At 65.8% G+C, this 21,644-nt stretch overlaps 2 protein-coding genes across 4 annotated transcripts; both read right to left on the bottom strand.

Annotated features, from left to right (window-relative positions):
* Positions 1–1,787: 1,787 nt before the first annotated feature.
* Positions 1,788–5,454, bottom strand: MFRP (membrane frizzled-related protein; the record flags this gene model as incomplete). The annotated part of the gene is made up of 12 exons (XM_082297002.1): positions 1,788–2,012; positions 2,093–2,220; positions 2,327–2,461; positions 2,832–2,962; positions 3,142–3,290; positions 3,425–3,501; positions 3,620–3,745; positions 3,867–3,997; positions 4,079–4,322; positions 4,868–4,996; positions 5,209–5,320; positions 5,401–5,454. 12 exons carry the CDS (start codon positions 5,452–5,454, stop codon positions 1,788–1,790), a joined length of 1,641 nt encoding a protein of 546 aa, XP_082153128.1.
* Positions 5,455–6,250: 796 nt separating this feature from the next.
* Positions 6,251–21,542, bottom strand: USP2 (ubiquitin specific peptidase 2). Of its 3 annotated transcripts, XM_082297026.1 has the most exons (14): positions 21,289–21,542; positions 19,709–19,819; positions 16,843–17,597; positions 10,016–10,066; positions 9,626–9,749; positions 9,279–9,390; positions 9,091–9,201; positions 8,875–8,939; positions 8,681–8,784; positions 8,505–8,585; positions 8,308–8,386; positions 8,094–8,201; positions 7,790–7,910; positions 6,252–7,698 (listed from the first exon to the last, which is right to left on the bottom strand). In XM_082297026.1, the coding sequence occupies exons 3-14, from the start codon at positions 17,554–17,556 to the stop codon at positions 7,611–7,613; spliced, it is 1,758 nt and encodes a 585-aa protein (XP_082153152.1). In that variant the 5' UTR covers positions 17,557–17,597; positions 19,709–19,819; positions 21,289–21,542; the 3' UTR covers positions 6,252–7,610. The 3 variants fall into 3 exon arrangements, with proteins under 3 accessions (XP_082153153.1, XP_082153152.1, XP_082153151.1); XM_082297025.1 differs by lacking the exon at positions 19,709–19,819 and having other exon boundaries at positions 6,253–7,698; XM_082297027.1 differs by lacking the exons at positions 16,843–17,597; positions 19,709–19,819; positions 21,289–21,542 and adding an exon at positions 12,571–16,749 and having other exon boundaries at positions 6,251–7,698.
* Between the last annotated feature and the right edge of the window lie 102 nt (positions 21,543–21,644).

Genomic DNA, 21,644 nt, shown 5'->3' with positions numbered 1-21,644 from the left:
CTAAGAGAGGCAGCCTCTCCACCCCCCCTCCTCCCCACGTCTCTCCTCCCAAACTCCAAAGGAAATCAAGGGCCTTGGGAGCCAAAAGCTACAAGACAAGGGGAAAAAGAAAAATAATCCCATGATGTCGGAAGTGCTATAAGCAGGGGGAAGGGAGAGCTCTGCAAACAGCCTGGCTGAGGGAGAGGAGGCACAGGCTGTGAACCACCTCAGCTGGGCACGGCTGGGCACGTGGGCAGCAGGATGGAGGGCAGGAAAACAGGGAAAACAGGCAGCAGAGGGAAAGGAAACAAGATAAAAGCTGAGGGAGGGAAATCCAGCAAGGCAGAGAGAGATGGAGGGGCAGAAAGAAGAGGGAGCTCTCAGGCTGTGTGGGTGCCCTGACTGGCAGCAGAGCTGAGGCAAAGGGGATGGCAGAGCAGAGCCAGCCTGGCAGTGCCAGCCCTGGGAGCATCCAGGGGAAGCCGCAGGATCCATCTGGGCAGTCCCAGCACGTTGGGCTGAGCGTGCAGGGCAGGTGGAAGCGCAGGCAGAGCAGCGCTGTGCCCGTGCCAGGAGGCAGGGCTGGCCCCAGGGAGTGCGGAGCACGTGGTGAAGCTTTCGAGGCACTTCCAGCTCGCCTTTAACTTGTTCCAGCGCCGGGTGCGTCCAAGGGACACAGTGACACGCTGGCCAGCGGGGCGGGCCTGTGGCTGGGGATGTCCCCATGCCCGGCAGCAGCTGGGACATGCAGGGAGCGAAGGAGCTGGGTGGGCTCAAAGCCCCAGAGCTGGGTGGGAGTGGCAGTGCTGTTCTGGGTACAGGGGCAGAGCCGTGCTGGCATGAGTGGGTCTTGCTCTCAGTGACCCCAGCCAGGCTGGGGACTTCCCCACACTCTCAGGGCAGCGGGAAGCACGGTGGCACTGCTGGCTCTCTCCTCCCTGTGCCTGCAGTGGAGCAGGTGACATTGCTGGCTGATCCTCTCTGACCTGGATGCCCGGGGCCAGGCTGGGTGCTGGCAGGGAACCGCCTGTCTCCTCTCTCCCAAGGTGTGAAGCGACTGTTGTTTTTGGCCAGCTGGACACTGGTTTGTGGCCACGGGTGTTGCCAGGCCTGTGGCCACCAGGGTGGCCTCCAGCCAGCATAGCCAGCAGGGCCACAGCTCTTGGTGGGGCAGGTGGGTCCCTTCCCTGCACCATGAGGTCACCAACTGGACCCCCTCTGAGACCCATTCATCTCCCTGGGACCCTGCAAGCCCCCAGCCCTGTGAGGGCACAGCCAGCTCTCCCCTGTGCCCCTCCATCCCTGCTCAGATCCCCCATCCCATCCCTGGCTTCCCTCCCTCGGCCCATGCCTCAGTTTCCCCTAGGATCTGGCAGCATCCACACAGTTCCCTCCCCCCAGACGAGTCACCTGCTCCACTGGGTTTGTCAGCTGCTCACAGTTTATTCTGCTGGCTCTGGGGCTGTGGGACACGGGCAGCCCTGGGCTCTTGTGCCTGCAAGCCTGGCTCACCTCTGCCCAGCCTTGCTCCATTTGGGGAGCATTCGCCCTTTCCCTGGTGCCCCCAGCACAGCCCCTCCGGCACGAGCCTTTCCCTGTGGGATATGTCACCTGCTCTCTAGGGATCTGGAGCTGTGGGCAAGCCCGTGGCATCCAGGCACCGAGCCAAGCACTGGGCAGCGGGGCTGACCCGGCGCAGGTGAGGGGCCGCCCCAGCAGCTGGGTATTTACAACAGGAAGAGCACGGGAGGGACATTTGGGGTGGGGAGGGTGACTTCAGCCCCTGCTGCTCTCCTCTTGCCGGCTCAGGGCTGGAAGCACTCTACGGGGTCGTTGGAGTCGGGCAGGATGTTGCAGTTGATGGGCCAGAGGATGCCGAGGAGGCCGAGGGACTGCTGGCAGCGCAGCTCGGCCGCCAGGCACACGGCCCGGCAGGGCTGCAGCACCCCGCCGTCCGGGGTGCACTTGGGCACGAAGAGGCTGCAGATGAGCAGGCGGAGGTGCTGGTAACACGCCAGCTCCATCAGCGTCTGCGGGACAGCGGGGACAGCGGCGTGAGCCCGGTGGGGTGTGGCGAGGGCAGCCCCGAGGGCGGCCCCGGGCAGCTCACCTGGTAGTCCTGCAGCACCTCGGCGGCTCCCTCCTGGTCCGGGATGGCCAGCCAGATGTTGGGGAAGGAGGTGGCGTTGTAGCCCAGCCCCAGGCACATCTCCACTTCCACGGGCTCGCAGACAGACCCTGCCACAGGGAGAGGGGATTCACCCGTGCCAGCGACAGTGCTGCCCACCGGGACCGGCTCAGGGGGGGCCGGGTGCTGGGTGGGGCACCCAGGGGTGGCACTCACCAAAGGCTGGGTAGGACACCCCGGTGCAGTTGAGCTCGTCAGTGCCGTCGGGGCAGTCGTGCCAGCCGTCACACACGGACTCCAGCGCCTGGCACTCGCCATTCCCACAGGAAAACTCCGCGGGGCTGCAGGTCTCTGGGAGGTGAGAGGGCAGGGCATGGCTGGCAGTCAGCCTGCTGACCACCCCTGTCTGCTCTTCTTGGTCACTGGCTAGGGGATTTGGCAGGTCCAGCTTGGGGAGATCCCAAATTCCCTGGGTTATTTGGGGGCAGGCCTCAGGTCATGGATCACGCCTGTGCAGGTCACACCCCCATTGGGTTATAGGGTAAATCAGGTGAGAAGGGACCCCGGGGGCCCGTGGCCCAACCTCTTGCTCCAAGCAGCGTCAGCTGTGGAACAAGAGCTGTTTTTCCCAGGTTTTTATCCAGCCTTGCCTTGTAGCCCCCCAAGGATGGCGGTAGCACAGCCCCCCTGGGCAGCCTGTGCCCCCCCCTTGGCTACCTACTCTCTGTGGCATTGCGGGCATGGTAGGTGGCAAAGAACCCATCATCTGCTACTCCCTCGTCTGCCACGAAGAGGACGGTCATGACATGCCGTGAGGAGGTCAGGGTGGGTGGCAGCTGGTGGCCACAGAACCTGCCAAAGTCATGGGACGAGGGATGGGGTCAGGGGGCTGACCAGCACCTCCCCAAACCCTGCCTTCTGGCGGCTCCTCCCCACCAGCCAGCCCCGTGCCTCAGTTTCCCCAGCTGAGCCATGACATCGGTGTCCCCAGGGTGGTGCAGCAGGGCTGGGGGTGTCGGGGATGCCTGTACCTGCCCATGAGGCTGGCAGCCCCCGTGCCCGCGCTGTCGTGCACCTCCACGAAGTCGAAGCTGCAGTCCCCGTGCGACTCCAGGCTGAAGTTGTGGAAGTGCAGGTCGATGACGTGGCCCAGGGGCACCGAGATCTGCCAGAGGCACAGCTGCGGGGCGGGGGGGCAGCCGGCGACACCCGTGAAGCTGGGCAGGGGCACCCCCCAGCTCTCCCCGGGGGGAGGTTGCCTTCCTCCCTACCCCCCTCGCCCTCACCGTGCTCGCACAGCACCCCTTCTCTCACCTGCTGGTGCGGGTACGGCTGGGGGTGGTTTGGGGTGGACAAGTGTCCCTCCAAGGCGGTCAGCGGCCCCCCACACTCTGGAGGGACACACACACGCAGAGCTTTACCCCTGCCCCTCTCTCCTCCCTCCACCTCCCCACTCCCCGCCCGGTGCCGCGGGGGCTGGGGGCTGCAGGTGGGGTCTGTCCCGCCCACCTCTGTGCTTCAGGCTGCAGTTGGCCTCGTCGCTCTTGTCCGTGCAGTCGTGGAAGCCGTCGCACACAAAGCCCGGCTGGAGGCACAGCCCCTGGTCACACAAGTGCTCGTCCCAGGCGCAGCTCTCTGCACGCAGCCAGACACCCAGAATGGTGGGGGGGTTCCACCGGGCACCCTCCCCGCGGGCTCTCCCCACGGCCTGCCGGCACTGAGGGACCCTGGCAGTGCCCTGGGGCGGGGAACTCACTCTCGGCCGGGGTCACGGCGCGGTAGCGGGCGCTGAAGCCCTGGGCGCCCACGCTGCTGTCGGAGACGAAGGTGACCCGCAGGCGGTCGGAGTTGGAGTTGAAGGTCGGGGGGGGCACGTTGCCACAAAACCTGGGGGCACAGCGAGGGCTGGCACCGCTCGCTGCCCCGCCGCGCTGCACCTCCGCGCTCCCCAGGCGGGAGGGGCCCTACCTGGTCGGGGCCCCCCGAGCTGGGGCAGGGGCTGTACCGCCAGAGCCCGGCTCTTCGAGGAGCTCCAGGCGGTCGAAGAGGCAGGAGGCGGTGCCCTCCACGCTGAACGTCTCCATCCGCAGCTGGATGGCGAGCCCGGCGCCCACCTCGATGCGCCAGACGCAGAGGGCGTTGGGGGGGTAGGGGCCGGGGTAGTTGGGGGAGCTGAAGGAGCCCTCCGGGCCCCGCAGGGTCCCTCCGCAGGCTGAACGAGGCAACGGTGTGGGCATGAGCTGGAGCAGGGCACCCCCATCCCAAAACACCGCCCCACGCGCGATTTACCCGGTACTGCTGCGCGGGCCGTGGGCAGCCAGCTCTCGGTTGGGCTGGCAGCTGTTCCGGGGGCCGGAGGGTCCCTTCGGGGTGGTGCTGTGGTGGTGGTGGCAGTGCCACGGGCGGGCAGGGCTGTGGCCGGGGCGCCGGGTGGGTGTGGGGACGTCAGTTCTGTGCCCAGGGAAGAGCAGGGACTGCTCAGCCCCAGCGGGGAGGGACGGCTGCGGTGCAGGGAAGGGGCTTAGGAAGCCCACCCAGCCCTGTGCTCCCACGCTACCCAGAGGTGTGCAGCTCTCCCAGGGGCAGTGATCCTGCCGCATTCCAGGAACGTGGAAATCCACCTTGCTCCTATGCGTGGGGTCATTTTCTCCCCACAGCGGGCAGACCCCGGGGTGTCCCCTGGGTGCCCCTCTCCCCCTCTGAGCCGGTTCTGTGTCCCCCACCCCGGTCACAGCCACCTCCCGGCTCGGCACTCACGGTGGATGACGATGCCGAGCAGGAGGGAGATGAGGAAGAGCAGGATGGTGCTCATCAGAGCCACGCAGAGCCAGGTGAACTTGCAGTCGGCGCGGTACCTCCAGCCCACCTGTCCCCAGAGCTGCTGGCCTGGAGGCGAGGACAGCGGGCAGAGCCGGGGTGCTGCTGAGCCATCCCCCCACCTCCCTGCGCGGCTGGCTCAGCCCTGGCCGGATGCGTCCCCACCGCTCGTCCCCGCGGTGTTAATGCATCCCCAGGCAGCCCCAGAGCCCAGCACCCCGCCCCCAGCCCCACGGCAGCCCCACGGACAGGGGTGTGTGTACAAAGCCCCGGGCTGGTACCGAGGCGGTCCCGGCGTGGTGCGGGGCCGGTCCCATCCTTGTCTGGAGAGTTCTCCGCGCTCGGTGCCGCCCGTGGCTCCTCGCCCTCAAAAACGGGATTGCAGAACTCGGTCTGTGGGACAGAGAGCGCGGGTGGCACCCTGGGGGCCCGTGGGTGGGGACCATCAGCAGCACCCACAGCCCCAGCCCTACCTTGCTGTGGTCCAGAGCCTCGGGGCAAAGCGTGATTTCGGTGAAGTCTTTCATGGCAGCAGGCGGTTCCCGGCGCAGCCTGGCTAAAATCCTGCCCAGTGCCCTGTGCCCCCCAGCCCCACCGCCCCCTCCTCCCCAGCTGCCCCCATGAGCCCCGGGGGGCTCCGGGGCGGGGGTGGTGGCAGTGCCAGCTCTACACGTGCCAGCCCAGCGCCGGAGCCCACCCGAGGGCCATGCCCGCCGTGCCGGGAGTGCGGGGGCCCCGGGACGCAGCAGCCCCAGTCCCCTCTGCAGGCCCCTTCCCCCTCGCCCCGTTAATCCAGCTCAGCTGAGGATGCCGAGGTCAGGCTCTGGCACGGAGAACCAGCGTCTTAAAGGGGAATGAGTGCTCGAGCCCATCCCGCTGCGAGCCCATCCCAAAGGGACCCTGCTGTGGTGGGGTCCCCACAAGGGACCTTGGTTTTCCAGCTGCCTCCAGGCTCCTCACCGCTCAGAGCAGCACTGCAGGGGCTGTGCTGGGGACCCCGGGCTGAGCGTGTCCCTCTTTCCCTCGCCTGGGCCCTGCCACCTGCATTCCCGCTGCGCCTTAATGCCCGTCTCCGTCCCTAAGCAGGGGAGAAAGGGGCCATTGTTCAGCGGTTTTGAGGGAAGAGTGTGGGCACCGGGGAACTCCGTGGGGCTGGAAAGGCTCCTTCTGGCACCTGCACCCACATCTCCCTCGCTCCAGGCCAGCCCTGGGTGCTCCTGGTCCATGGATGCTCCTGGGTCTCCACCGGTGGCAGCTCCCCACCCTCTGCCAGACCACGCAGAGACAAAACACGCGCACCCAACGCCCTGTTCAAGCTCAAATTTATTCCTGCACGAGTCTCCCATGTATGAGACACTTCCCACCCGTCTTGCTTACACAGTAAACAAGCCACCTGCCAAGCAGCATCGCTGCCCCAGCCCAGCTCCCGGCGCGGGCAGCCCCCCTTTCCCATCCTGCTCCCCCCCGAACCCCGCTGCGATACCCCAGGCTGGGCAGGATGCTGGTGCCAGCGCTCAGCCCGTGCCCGCAGGGCAGCGACGGCGAAGCCGGCCGGGTGTGGGTTGGATGGAGCTGCCCCGAGGGCTGGGATGGTGCCCGTGTCTCCTCCCGCTGCACCTCAGGCAAGGCAGGACGGGGAGGAGAATAAATTAAAGGCTAAAAAGGCCACTGGCATTTGCTAGCTGGAGGACAGAGCAGCAGGGCGGGTCCCCGGGCACCCAGGGGGGCTCCTGATCACAGGGAGAAAAAAGCCCCGTTTGCAGATGGTCCCGGCAAGCCGCTGTCCTCCCCTCCCTCTTCCGCACAGGTTCCTGTGCACCCCCACGGCCCCGGCTCCCCTAAATGGTTTAAGGCACCGTCGTATGAGGAGGCAGGTAAAAACCACCCCGGAGCAGCTCCCGGCACAAGTCCCTGGAGAGGCAGGAAGCGGCGGGGGGCTCCAGGTGAAGCGAAGTCCACTATAAATACATATAAATTCCACAAAAGGTTTTCCTCCCTCCGGTCCGTGAGTCTGGGCCTGGGCTCGGGCTGCTTTGAGGAGTGTGTGTGGGGCAGCTGCTGGGGATGTGCTGCCTGAGACGGGATGGAGGCCACTGGAGGGCTGCAGTCCTTTGCCAGGAGGTTTGGAAGTGCTGGGAGGAGATCGGGAGCAGTTCACGAATCCTCTGGGACGGCCAAGCAGATACAGGAGTGGCAAGAGGCCAGGAGGGATGTGTGAGGCTCTCCTGGGTGCTGTCTCAGGGGAGCAGAGGTCCTGGTTGAGTCAATGGGACAGGTGGCCCCATTCCTGTAGAGTCCCTTGCTCAGGATTTTTATTACGCACCAAAAAAAAAAAAAAAAAAAAAAAAAAAAAAAAAAAAGAGAGAGAGAGAAAAGAAAAAAAAAAGAAAAAAAAGGAAAAAAAAAAAAAGAAACTAAAACCCCGAGGTAAGAACCAAATGCCAGCAACCAGAAGGCGCCTGAGCTGCCTGAGCCCTGTCCTGACACGAGCTGCCCTCCTCAGTTCGGAGCTGGGATATCCTTGCCCGGGCTCTGCTCCTGGCTGTCCTCAGCCTCCCTCTGCAGCCACCTCGGGGGTGTCTCCTCTTCGCCTCCTTCTTGCTCTGGGGAGGCCGAATGCCCGAATCCTGGCGGAGCCAGCTCTGAGGGGTGGCACAGGGGGTCCCCAGGGAAGCAGGGCTGGCTACATGCGGGAGGACGGGCTGGCCAGCTCGTAGAAGAGCAGGTAGGCATCGCTGCTGCGCACGTGGCTCGAGGACATCGGGGTGACGCTGCGGGGAGGGGACGAGGAGAGCTGTGAGCAGTGGGGACGAGATGCCCAGAGCAGGGGGTCCCTGCTCGCCTGTCCCACCCCACGCTCACCGGGAGTCGTTGAAGCTGTGCCACTCGCTGGACACGGGGCTCTTGCAGTAGGCTGTGTAGTGTCCCCCCATGGTGGTGCCCGAGTGGTTGGAGACGGCGTAGAGGTTGTAAACAGCGTGGTCTGTGGGGAGCAGGGGTGCTGCTCAGCCCTGCTGCCCCCCAAAGTGCCAGCACAGAGCCCCTCACCACACCAGCAGCTCCAGCACCCTGGATTCCGTGCCTCCCACCCCTCACGCCTCTGCCCCCCACCACCCGGGGACACGAGGAGACCAGGAGTCATCAGGAGCTCAGGGCTGGGACTCACTGCAGCTCTGCGAGGCGAATTCCCGGAGGTCCAGGTCCTTCAGTGGGAAGTTGACGAAGGTGGTGAGTTTGCTGCTTCGTATCCTGGCCTCGGAGAAGCGCTTCAGGTCTGGAGGGTCCCGTCAAGGAGGCAAGGGACAAAGGGGAGCCTGCAATAACACATCTGCCTCCCCCCCCCAGCACCCCCTGTCCTCATCCCTCTGCCCGAAGGATACGAAGCACCAGGATCTTGGGGAACTTCTGGATGCTGAATTTTTTTGTGCACCTCGTCCTGGCTTTGCAGCGACAACACGTCTGTGGGAGGCAAACAGCACAAGCAGGAGGGTGAGGGGCACTGAGCCCACAGTCCTGGCAACACAGGCACGGAGGGCAAGGGGCCCAGCCTGCCCCAAGGAGCCCCCCTGCCCCGTACCGGTTTCTCGTCCCCATCCAGCACGTCCTCTTTGGTGAAGAGCCGGAGGCAATCCATGAGCGTCACCTCCCCGTAGCCTTTCTGTGGGAGTGCAGTGAGGGTCAGGGACAGGGAGCATGGGACAGGGGGACAGGGAGCGTGGGACAGGGGGACAGGGATCACTGCGGCTCCCTCACCTTGGGGATGGGCAGGGACAGGTCCCAGAAGGGGTCGAAGGCTGTGGAGCAGTAGCCGCACTCGCTGCAGGTCAGAGAACTCTTCAGCTGCCCCACGAAGAGGTCTGGTGGGGTGGGACAGAGCAGGGTGAGACCCCTGGTTCCCAGCCTTGCTCCCAGCCCAGGCCTGCCCTCCTTCCCCCAGCCCTGCTCACCACTGATGCGGCTGTCCTCTCTCTCCTGGTACCTCCTCCACATCTGCCGGCTCTTCTCGTCGTCACTGCAAGGACGGAGACACAGCAGGGCACTGAGCATGGCCTGGGGGATGCCAGCACTGCCACCGAGCCCAGAGGGACCCATGTGGTCACCGTCCCTGGGCTGGCCTTGTGGGCAGTGAACTCTTGCAGGGCTTGTGCAGTGCCAGCACTTACGGGAGGTGATCCAGGGTGTCGGTGCTGGCTCGGGGCCGCACCAGCACACGGTTCACCTCGCTGTGCAGCCCGTCCAGGAGGAACCGCAGGAACTCCTGAGCATCCTGCTGGCTGCAAGACACGGAGCACGGCCAGTGAGGGGCTGCAGGGGGCTCAGCTCCCCCCACCACCCTACACCCCCCCCTTACTTGTATCCGACAAAGCGTGGGGCGTATCTCTGGATCTGCGTCTTGAAGTCCGAGGGGCTCACGCTCTCGTTGGGGGATGAGGTCCAGAGCAGCTGAATCAGCTTTGCAAACTCTGCAGGCAGGGAGGCAGCTCAGCAGGGGAGGCGGCCCAAGGGGACAGCTCAGGGCTGCGCTCTGGGGTCTCAGGGCCTGATCCTCCCCTGGCTGGGCAGCCCAGCGAGGAGCTCTGAGCTCTGGGTGGGGGTCCCGCAGGACGTGGGGTATCTCAGGGATATGTGGCAGGGATGTGCTGCGGGAGCTGCTGCAGGGAAGGCCCCGCAGCCGCCAGGCCCGGGGCCGGCCGTTACCTGTCATGAGCGCCGTGCGCATGCGGCTGTTGTTGTTGAGGTCCCGCAGGTACTGGTTCTGCAGGCAGTAATCCCGCAGCTCCTTGGTGTTGCTCAGGCACTGCAGGATGGAGTTCATGAAGCACTGGGGGAGGCAGAAGAGAAAACCATGGCAACGGGAAGCAGAGGGAGGCAGGCCGTGGCAGGGGGACACCTGGGGCGGGCGGGCAGAGGATGGGGACGAAGCCGTGGGGAGCAGGGGAAGCTCCTCCTCAGGCAGCAATGTGGGGAGCGGGGTGCAGGGAGCTGCCAGGGTGAGGGTGTGGGTGTTGGGGGCCAGGTGAAGGGACAGGGCTCCCCCTGCCCCACAGATGTGCCCGCTGTGAGCCAGAGGCCTGGGGACACACTCACCGTGTTGCCGAGGTTCCGCAGGCCGGTCAGCCCCTGCACGGCCTTGGAGCTCTGCAGAGAGAGGGAACAGGGCTGGGACGGTGGGCTGGCCATGCCTGTGGGCAGCCCAGCGAGGCCATGGTGCCACAGACCTGCCGGTGGAGCAGACCCTCAGGGGCAAGCAGAGACCCCATCCCGCTGTGACATCATGGGCAGAGCCAGCACCGAGCAGCTCTCTGGGCCAAGGGCCTGGTGACAAACCACGGCCGGCCTGCCCCGTCCTGCTGGCCCAGGACAATGCACAGGGCTCAAAGTTCTCTCTGCCTGGTAACACTTTTGCCCCATGCCCTGGATTGTAGGTGAGGCCGGCAGCCTGGGCTGCCTCCCCTGGGGGTGCTGGGGGGTGGCAGTGCCCTGCCCCTGCTCCATACTGCAGGAGGAGCACAGTGCCCTGTCACTGCCCATCTGGTCCATGCCAGGTGTCCATCCCGTCCAGGACACCCTGCACAAGCGCAGCCCAGACTTTGGCACAGCTGTTTTGCAGGATAAAGTCCACCTGGGAAAGAGCAAGCCCAGCCCTGCGGCAGCGAGCGAACAGGGGAACAGGGCTGTGTGCCCGGTGGTGCCTTCCCAGCCGCTCGCTGCCCTGGCTGTGCTGCACCTGTGCCACAGGGTGGCAATTCCAGGTGATCCAGGTGCTCCCTGAGCTGGGAAAAGCAAAGATGGGCATGGGCAGCTGGGCGCTGGGGCCAGGAGGCATCACCACTCTTTGCTGGAGAGACCGAGAGCACAGAGGGGTTTAGGGGTGCCACCACCCCTCTCCCAGCATGCAGGACAGGGGGCAGATGGGGGACACTCCCTGCACAGGAGAGCAGCAGGATGAACCTCCCTGAAGCAGGGTTGGGTCTGACAGGGCTTGCAGGGTCAGCCTGCTGATTGTGCTCCCCCAGATGCCCAGGATTTAAGGATCCTTAGGCAAACACCCCAGCTGCCCACCCCAGGCTTGAGGAGGAGGAGAGGAGGCGAGAGGAGGGGAGGGGGCCCAGCAGCTCCGAAATAGCAGCAGCTGGTGTGTGTGTGGGAGGTGCTGAGCACCCAGCCCTGACAGCAGCCCAAAATAACCCAGATCCAGTTACACGTGCTCCTTAGCGACGGCACAGGCATCACCCACCGCCGCAGGGACCGGCACCAGTGGGGACCCGGCTGCCCTGCGTGGGCACGTGCGGCTCTGCCAGACTGACCGGGTGCCCTCTGTGCCATCGGGTGCCCCTGCAGTGCCCAGAGCACAGGGGCGTCCCCAGATGTGGCTGCCCGTGGCTGTCAGTGCTGGGGGGTGGCTGTCCAAAAGTGCCAGGCAACTCCCTGGCTTCTTCCTGGGTGCAGACAGGCTTGGATGGGCACAGGGTGCCAGCAGGATGTGACAGGTCAGTGCCACACCACGGCTGGAGGAGCTGGCCTGGCTCTGGTCCCCGAGCAGATGGCAGCAGGAGAGGTGGGCCTGTGTCCCAACACCTTACATCCATCCCTTGGAGGATCTGAACCCCAAGGCCTTGCTCATGTCCCCACACCTATCCCAGGGAAGGTCACAGTGCCAGGGGTGAGCAGCAACCCCTGGGAGTGCCCCAGTGTGCCCCAGCCATCCCCAGCAGGACACTGCTCATCCAGTTGCCCTGGTTGGGCAGCTCCCGCCGTGTGCAGGAGGGACCGGACAGTCCTGCCCATGTGGGTGCAAACCTCCCCACAGATCCTGCATTCCCCCACAGCCAGGTCCTAGGCTGCCCTCCCAGAGCCTGGAACAACCCCTGGCGAGGGCTGGAGCTGAGGACGGGGTGTCAGGTGCTCCCCTAGCGTGGCACAAGCCCTGTGTGCACCGAGGTGTTACTTCCCCCCCTGGATTTCCCTCCCCTGGGTGACTCAACTCCAGCTAATCCTCCTCTCCCGTACAGGGCTTTATCTAGGACACGACATGCTCAGAGGCGATGAAGGAGAGCTGGCTCACGCGGCGCGGCTGGGGACTCCCCGAGGCTGCACTGCAGGACGGGGACAAGGGACAGGCGATGGGGACAAGGGACACGATCCGGACTGTCCTGCCCCATCCAGGTCCGCGTGGCAAGTGCCTGTTGGGGCAGCAGGAGAGCTGGAGCAGCCAGACTTACATAAGAGACCAGACCCTGCCCTCTTTGCCCCTTGCTCTGCCATCCCTGCAGGAGAGATCTGCCCCAGCACCGTGGCTCTGGGGAGAGCCAAGTTCACTCCGGTGACGCTGCCAAGGGGCTCAGCGTGGCCAGCAGACCCTTCCTTGCGGTGGGACACGGGGACCTGGCCAAGGTCACCGCAAGGGCAGGGCTGGGAGAGGAACCCAGGTGTCCTGACACGTGCAGTTCACCTGCCCCCTGCCATCCTGTGGGACACCGGGACACGCTGTCCCCACGGGCAGCCGGGAGGACACCCACCCCAGGCATCACATCCTCGGGCACGGGGGATGGCACAGGGCATCCCACGCTCCCCAGGGAGGGCAGGGGGTGCCCCCTTCTCTGCCCCCAAGCCGGGGGCCGGCGGCTGCGGGCATCTCGTACCTTGGTCTTGTTGAGGACGAGCCCGACGAAGGTGGAGACCAGCAGGGACCCTGGCATGGAGGTGCGGGGCCGCAGGTCCTTGTGAAGGTCGGGGAGCGCGGGGGGCTCCTCGGGCAGCGTCACCGTGTAGGAGTCCCTCATGATGGCCCCGGCGGGCACCGCAGGACGGCGGGGAGCAGCCGCGGGCAGCGGGGCTCCAGGGGACACCGGCCGGGCTGCCCTCGCCCGGGGCCGGCTGCAGCCGGGGGCGCGGGGTCAGGTGCGGAGCCCCCCGTGCTGGGTGTGCGGGGCCGGAGCCGGTGCCGGCTGCGGGGCTGACGGCACCTGAGCGGCTCTGACATCAAATGGGTGGAGAGGCGGCAGCCGGGCTCGGTGACGGCTCGGTGACGGCTCGGTGACGGCCAGCCCCCGCGCACCGCGTGGTACAGCGCGCCGGGAGCCAGGGGGGCCCGCGAGGGGCGGCTCTGCCCCGGGGACACGCTCCGGAACGGGGCGGCCACACCGCCCCGGCTCCGAGGGGGCTGCGAGACCCGCGGTGCCCCCTCAGCATCTCTCTCAGCGGGGCTCCCCGCGCTCCCGTACCCCAACACCGGCACCGTGCGCGCACCGCGGGGGCAATGGGGAATTGGGGCGAGGAGGCAGCCGGAGGAGCGCCTGCCCCCCCAGTGCTCCCCCGTACTCCCAGCTCGGCGTGCCCAGGGCTGGTGGCACCGGTTGTCCGGCCCCGGGCACTCTGTGCTCCGGGCAGGCACTGGGCAGGGAGCGGGGCTCCCCAGCTAGGGGTTACTCGCCAAAATTGCCTTGAGAAAAGTGGGACGGTCCCACAGCATGTGGGTGCAGAGGGTGTCTGTACCCAGAGAGGGGCTGTGGGCTGCCAGACAGGGTTGTGATGCTCCCGGTCATGTGCCTTCCCTGCAGTGCCAATGCCAGGCACCCAGGCAGCGACATTTTGGGGGAACCCCCCTCTTTGGGGGATGCATTAGCACTGAGCTCAGAGGATATTTCAGTGCCTTGCGCTGGGGAAAAACTCCCCGCAATTCCTATGTGGAGCAAAGACCCCACCTGGTGTCTCCCCTCAGGAAACTGAGGCACGGCACGGGCAGGATTCCAGCTCCTCTCCTGCAGCAAGGGCAGATGCGGAGCCTGGCAGGGAGCCCGGGTGTCCTGCGTCCTAGTCCTGCATCTCCCGCTGCTTCACCCCTCTGACCGCGGCAGGACGAGCGCCGGAGCCCTGCGCCTGCTGTGCGTGCCCAGGTGTCTCTCTGCCTGCTCAGGGAAATTTCCATGGGCAACCAGGGCAAGGGAGTGCGGCTGGGCTGCTCTGACAGAGCCACAGCCTCCAGCCTCATTGAGAGGGCTCCGAGCAGAGCCTGCTTTCCTCCCCTGGAGCCCCCAAAGCACCCCCATCCAGCGGCGGGGGCTGCTGAATCCCAATGGCTGCAGATGCAGCCTCCCCTGTCCACGGCGGAGCTCGGCACAGCCAGCGGAGGGGCTGGCTGGGGACGGGGGGGGGAGGGAGGAAGGGAGGGAGACTATTTTTGGCACCAGCAAAAATATCTGAGGAGGCATCTTGCAGTGTTATTCATCTGCAGGGCCAGGGCTCTTTTGCATCACAACCGGAGGCCTGTCGTAACCGGGGCCTGCGCGTGCTCACACGTGTGTACATGTACACACCCCGCGCTGTGTACAGTGTACACACACGGGGACACGCTGTGCACGCCGCGGCACACGCCCCACTGCCCTCCTGCAGCCTGTGTGGGTGCCCTGCTGTGCCCAGGCTGGGCCTCCGGGCTGTGGCACAGCTCCCTGAAATCCAGGGCTCCTGCCACCCTACCCCGGCAGCGCGGGTGGGTACGGCAGGGGCAGGATGGCCCCGGTGCACAGCCTGCCCTGAACGCTGTGCAGGGAGCTGGGGCAGCTCTCCCCGTGGGGATGAACCGTGCTGGCCGAGCCGGTTCCATGGCAAGAGGGTGGTTCAGCCACATCCCGTGTTGAACCTCGTGCCCCGGTGGCATGGACCGCCCCAGGCCAAGGACCAAATTCCCCGCCAGCCAGAGAGCGGCACGCGGGCTCTGAGGCTGGAGTGGGAGAGAGAAGGGGAGACCCGGTGGGACGGCATCACCCAGAGCCAGATCCCTGCCCTCGGCTGGCCCCTCTGCAGCGGTGACCTTCTGCCGCGGGCAGAGGTTGCCACAGGCCCGGTTGGCACCGCGGTGGCAGGCAGGGCCAGCACTGGCTGCGGGCCAGGGACGTCAGCTGCTCAGGATGGGACTGTGGAGAGCTGCCGGCGGTTTTGTGGGTGGCCCTGGCCTTCTGACCCTATGTACACCCGGGGTGGTTAATGGGGCGGCACAGCTCCAGTCCTGCCCCCTACCAGACTGCCCTTCCCGGGAGCCAGCGCGGCCCTGCAGCTCCGCAGGCACAGCCCCTCGCTGAAACCGCACCTGCACACACCTCCCTTTGCCCACGGGGTGGTAAACTGAGGCTCGAAGTGACAGTGAGGGTAGGGTCATACGTAGACACCCCCACTCCTGGCTGCAAACCCCTCCGGGTGGCGGTTTCTGTGGCGCAGAGGCAGGAGGCGGCGGTGGAAAAAGGGATGGGAGGAGGCGCGGGGCCAGCCCCGACGTCCCCTGGCTGCGTCGGGAGCGGGTGCTGCTGACACTGCCCTCGGGGCTGGGCAACGGGGCAGAACCGATGGCAGCTCCGGGGCTGCAGCCTGCGCTTGTTTCCGGCACCTGGCACGGCCGCAGGCACCCAAGTCTGGTTTACGATCGGGACATTTGCTTCCCGGCTTGGGAAAGGGAGGGAAAAAACCACAGCAGTGGAAAATAGCAGGTGTGCCCATCAAAGCAGCAAGGAAACCTAAGGCAGTGACACTGACCCTGCCTGTCCTGGCATGGGTGTCTGTCCCAGCGCCCTGTGCCACCTTTGCCACCCACCAGCCCTGGCTATGTTCATGTACAGAGCACAGGGCTGTTGTTTGGAACTTGCACAGCCCCTGCTGCCCTGTGGGCATCCCATGGGATCAGGCTGGCACCCCATCACAGCAGTGTGTGGGCACATGGGGTGGGCAGCCTGCCCTGGCAGTGGCAGTGTGGGCTTTTGTGAGAGCCAGTGGCTGCAGCAGCTGCTGGATCCCCCCTTGGTGCCCCCCCAGCAGGGCCTGGTGTGGGAGATGGAGGCAGGAATTCCCTTCCACAGCACCAATCCTGCACTCTCCTGACTCCCCAGCCCGCTCCCTCACCCCAGGACTGGGGGCCAGGGATGAGGCAGGTGGGCACAGCAGGTCCCACACCACAGCAGGGCACTGCTGAAGGTGGCTCTGTGGGGGAAGGGGCACAGGGAGGGATGTGGGGGCACTGGCTGCAAAGGGAAGGATTGCTGGGGGATTCTTTCCTGCTTCCCTGCGAGCAGGACAGGACTTTTCCTCCCGGTTTGGCTGATGGTGGTGGGACAGAGACGCAGGCAAGCAAAGGGCAGGTCAGACCATGGGTGAATGGAGGGTCACTGGAAAGACAGCGGGAGACAATGCAGGCAGAGCCTGGCCAGATCTTGGAAGGAAACCTGAGTGGAAAATTACCAGGCTGCTCCCCTGCACGGGCTGCGTGTGCAGCGCCTGCTCCCGGCCCGGGCCAGGGCTCTGGGGATGCCGCAGCACTGACGGGGGCCTGGGGCACCGAGGACCTGCCAACAGTGCCCAGAGCAGCACTGCCACAGGGAACCCGCTGCTGCCACGCAGGCTGGGGCACAGGGTCCCAAACTGGCAGCAGTGGATGGTGCCAGGGAACTGGCATCGCTGGGCACCGAGTCACTGTGGCAGAGCCAGCACCAGACAAACCAGCTGTGCCAGCAGGATGAGTGCCCAGCCTGGTCATGTCACCTTCCCTATCTGGGATGAGGCGGCAGGAAATCCCCGTCAGCCCCACATGGGGCCAGAGCCATCACCTGCTGTCACATGCATGCAGAAAGTGCAGCGGGCACAATCCTGGGCACAGGCTGATCCTTCCTCCTTGGGGAGTGTCCCCTGTGAGCGCAGCCCCTCAGAGGACACCCGCCTGCCCGCACACGGCTGCCTCAGCAGCTCCAGCCAGGACTGCTGTGCCAGCAAGGGCATCTCAGAGGGTCGCACACAGAAACTGAGGCTTGGAGCAGCACACCCACGTTCCCAGGCAGAGCACGGGTGCCTCGGGCTCCTCGGCTCACCACAAGCACGGCCCACATCCCCCCCAGCACAGCTCTGTCCCCCCGCCCCCAGCCAGCTCCGCGTACCATGGGGTCCTGGGCGGACACGTCGCAGTGGTCATCGCTCCTCTCGCAGGGCTGGCTGGCACAGCGGGTGCCCGAAGGCGGCAGGGTGGCCTGAGAGGAGCTGAGGTGGTCGGTGGAGAGGCTGCTGTGGTGGCTTTTCCTCCCGTAGCTCTCCAGGTAGCCACGGACATAGTCGGAGTGCGTGGCAGCCTGGTACAGACCCTGCAGGTTGCCGAGCTCTGGCCGGCCGCGGGCGCTCAGCGCGCCGGCTGTGGGCAGGTAGGCGCTGTCTGAGGTGTGCAACCCCGAGAACTCCCGCGCCAGGTCCGAGTGGCTGATGGATTTGTGGCGGCTGAGGGGCGCTGTGGAGGGCAGGTAGCCCGTGGGGCTGCCGGGGGTCCCGCTGAAGGTGTAGCAGGCACCCCCGCTGAGCCCGGTGCCGGGCGGCCGTGGCTGCGTGCGGAGGTACAAGGGGCTCAGGCGGATGCTGGGGTCGGGGTACAGCCGGCTGCTGTCATAGCCGCTGGTGGGGGACAGCCCCCCAGCGTGGTGGTAGCGGGGGGAGGGCAGGTAGCTGGCTTTGAAGCCGATTTTGTCGCTGTCTGCATAGGTCGTGGACAGCGTGGAGCCATAGGAGCTGTAGGAGCTGTAGCCGCTGGGCACTTTGCTGTAGGTGGTCTCGGCGTAGCGGGAGGAGTCCACGTACCGCTTCAGCGTGGAGGAGAGCTGGGACATGCTGGAGTCTGGGGTTCAGCAGGCTGTCCTGGAGGCATCGACTGCAAGGGAAGAGCCCAGGGATCAGCTTCCACAGGCCCTGGTCAGCACAGCAGGGCACCCAGCAGCTCCCACCCAGCAGCTCCTGCCTCCCCTGGAGACCCCCTGGGAGAGGCAGGAAGGTGACAGAGGGCATCCAGGGGCTGTTGGCCACAGTGTTGCCATGGCTCCTGCCACCTGCCAGCCTTCCTGGAGAGCCTGGGACAGCAGGACCCAGCTGTCACTGCCACCCCCGTGCCCCCAGGAACCTCATATCGCAGAAGGGCACAGCCAGAAGCACCCAACATCCCCATAGACACCAAGGAACTGCAGCAGTCACCTCTGCCCCAGCCCTGACATCCCTGCCACACCATCCAGTGGCTGTCCCACTCCTGGGGCTGGAGAGATGTCCCCAGTGCCTCCTCCAGGTGGGAGGCAGTGGCCTGGTCACAGGGCTTAGGCCCAGCTCTGGCTGAGACAGGCAGGTGGGATGGACCGATCCAGCCAGCCCAGCACCTTCCCCTGGTTACTCACAGTGAGCGCTGGGGCTTGGTGGGGGCTGGCATTTCAGCGAGAGGGAAACTGAGGCGAGGTCAGGATCTGGGCAGCTTTCCTGTCTCCCTGCCGTGGCTGTGCCCCATGAGCCCCCATCGGTAATTCAAGCCGAGAGTCCTCCTGGTGAGGTGGCAGCTGTGCCCCTGCCAGCCAGCCAGAGCCAGCACTCGGTCCCCACGGGGAGCTGGTGGCTTCTGCCCTGTGGCACCCGCACAGGGCAGGAGAGGAGCATACAGGGTACAGCGACAGAGGTCCCCAGAGCACACACAGAACCAGCCCGGAGCAGGGACAGGGCAGTGCGGCAGCCAACAGCCCCCAACACGGGCTGTCTGGAGCTGGAGGAGAGTTTGCCCTCAGTACCCACGCTGCCAGGCTGATGGCTGGATCCCTACCTGTCCTGGGGCTGTGGGTGGCACTGGGGCAGGCAGGACCCCAGCCGAGCTCCTCTGCCCTGGCGTTGCTGGTGCTCAGCTCCCGGGGTGACTGGTGTCCCTTCCCTGGCAGGACAGTGGCTCATGTGGCTCCGAGAGTCTCCAGTCACCCGGGAGATGACCCTGATTCAAAGGCTTTTCCCAGCCCAGCCGGGGAGGGCTCTGGCCCGGCTCCAAGCCAGGAGGTGCCGGAGCCTGTGCCTGGCCCGTCCCTTGCACGGCCCCGGCAGCACCGAAGGGGCACCCGGGTTTGGGAACGGGCCAGGCACTGCACCCCGGCAAGAGGAGCCGCCGCGGCGGCACTCCCCGCCTGGCCCCGCGGGGACCCAGCCTCCTGCTCAGAGCCCCGGAGGCTCAGTGAGGAAATGCCCCGGGAATACTTTTAGGAGAGGGTGGTGAGAGACAGCAGACAGCCCCGTGGGCTCCTGGCTGGCAGCTGCCTTTGCAGCCAGCCGGCTGCATCGCGGCGCTGTTGATATTGCCCAGGGAACAGCCGTCCCACAGCAGAGAGGGAACTATTTACAAGCAGCAGCGAGGTGGAGCGCACGGACCTGTTTGGGGACGGAGGCTGAAGGGTGAATAATCTGCTCCCAGGCAAGGGCTCCACGAAACACCCGGCTCTGCCCAGCCTGGCTGCGGCCGCCCTCATCAGGAGAGTGGCTCTGCCAGTCAGGATTTGACATGGACAGTGGGGAATTTCGCTCAGAGGGAGTGGGACCCCAGCCAAGGGACTGGCACTGGAGTGCCAGGATGAGAGTGACAGAGCCCCTGGGCTTCCAGAGAGCACATGCCTGGCTGTCTGCCCTGCTGGGGCACGGAGCAGCCTGGCACAGGGACTGCCCCTGCTTGCCATCCTCCTCGCCAGCAGAGATGATCTGGGCTTGGGACAGTGCCAGGACAACCCCACGCCATCGTCCCCTGCCAGGTGCCCACGCTCTCCCACTGCGGCACCTCTGGCACCAGCAGCACCAGGAGAGCAGCAGTTTGGGAACAGGAGGGCAGCAGGTGCTCCTGGCAGCAGGACAGGTCTCCGCAGGGCAGCACCTGCCCTGGGGATGCGGAGGAGCCGATGAAGGGCTGCAGGGTCGGGAGTGGGCACTGGCCCCAGACACATGAGCTACCCCATTTCTTGGGAAGAGAGGCCTTACCATGGAGGAGTGTCACATCTGCCAGGCTTGCCTGTGCTTCCAAGTCCCCATGTCACATCCAAGCGGACCCCAGGGCGGCGGGAGAGCGGAGTGTGCCAGGAGCCAGAGGAGCTGAGGGGGTGTGAGAAAACCCCGGTTCCTCCCAGCGCTTCCTGGGCTGCCTGGCCCCTCCCTGCCCGTCATTGTGCTGAGCTTTCCTGCTGCCTGGCAAAGCCCTGGGGCCGGCACGGCTGAGTCAGGCCTCCTGCACCCTCATCATCCTCCCGGGGTGTCAGGGGAAGCTGAGGCACAGGAATGTCCGGTCCGCAGTCATGTGGCCAGGCAGGAGCAGCGCCAGGACATGGGAGTGGGACACCGTGGGGCTGCTCAGGGTGCTGGGGAGTCCTGCCCTGGCTTCCAGCTCCAGCAGCTTTCCCAATGGGAAGCTGAGCTCAAAGCAAGGAGACAAAACCTTCACCCCTGAGGCAGAGAAGCAGAGCCCCTGCTCTGTCCCCAGCTGCTGTCCTGCCCGTGCCCGGTGGCAGGTGTCCCCTCTGTCCTGCCCGTGCCCGGTGGCAGCTGTCCCCCTCGGTGGCCACGGAGCCCCAGAGCAGGCTCAGCTCAGCTTACATAGAGCTGGCTCCATCCAAGGTGTCACAGCACAGCTGCTTCTCGCTTACGCAGGCTCGGAGCTGTGTCCCCTGTCCCCTGAGACACAATGTCCCAGCCTGGAGGTTACGTGGGAGCTCCCAGCACTCTGCAGTGGTGGATGCAGAGAGGGGACCCTGTGTGAGGCACTTCACACGCTCCAGAGTACAAATGGTTTGGGGCTGAGGGGCTCTGTGTCCAGCTGAGAGTGCCAGCAGGGTGGGACAGCCTCCTGCCAATTCCCCAAGGGGAACAAGGCACAGAATTCCTCCAGGTATCCATTTCCCTCTAGGAAGGGTGACCACGACCAGCCCTGGGGGGAATGTACCACGAAACGTTTGCTGCCTGTAAGGGACAGGAGTCATCCTTGTCGACAGATGGGGACCCCGGTGCCTCTGTCACAGCCTGGCTCCAGCGCTGCCCCCCACCACTCCCACCCCCCAAAGTGACAGGCCCTGCCCAAGGTGACTCATCCAGCCCGGACCAGCCTGGCCAGGGCCCTTCCCCTGCCAGCCCTGGGCTTGAGAACCCTCCAAGCTCACACCACATGGCCGGGAGTCATCGCCCTGGCCTCGCTCCGTGCTGCTGCCACATCCCCACCCTGCTGCAGAACCTGCTGCTCACTGCTCCGGGGCCACCCCCCAGGCAGCAAAACCCCAAACCCACGGGGGACCCTGACGTAAAACCCAGGGCATGAGTTACTGCTTTGAGGTCTGTGGGTGGCAAAAAAGAAGGGAACCCCCGGGCAGGCGGCTCTGCCCACGCCGGGGGACAAGGCAGGTGCCGGGGAGGGCGGCTCAAAGCCGGGATTTTGTGTGTGAACTCTGAACCCGCTCCTTGGAGAGAAACCTCTCCCCCTGGTTTTATCCAGCCGAAGGAAGAGGGGGGCAGTTTTCTCTGTCTCCGTGTCCCCCTCCCCGGGGCGGTGTCCCCACGGCACCCCCTGCACTCACCTGCATGTGCCGCGGGTGGCCGATGGCTGCTCAGGGCACGGCGAGGGGCGACCAGCCAGGCATTTGGTGATGCCTTCGGGGCTGATCCTGCCTCCTTGGGGAGCTTCCCCCTGGCACCGGCGACGGGCGATGTGGAGATGGGCAGCAGCCGAGCCCTTTGCAGGGGACAGGACACCCCGGTCTCAGCCCCTCCGCCCTGGGAGGCAGCGCAGTGGCCGGAGGCGGCCGAGCCCGAGGGCTGTGGGGCCACGTAAAAACACCACCGCAGAAATTCAGGGCTCAGGTTACCGCCAGATAAATATAGTGTCTTTATCTGACCTCACAGGGTGCTGAAATGCTCCTCTCGCATTCCAGCC

This window comes from Coloeus monedula (genome assembly GCF_965178545.1).
Source record: "Coloeus monedula genome assembly, chromosome: 25".
NCBI classification, from domain to species: Eukaryota; Metazoa; Chordata; class Aves; order Passeriformes; family Corvidae; genus Coloeus; species Coloeus monedula.
This window is presented reverse-complemented; position numbering and strand designations above follow the sequence as displayed.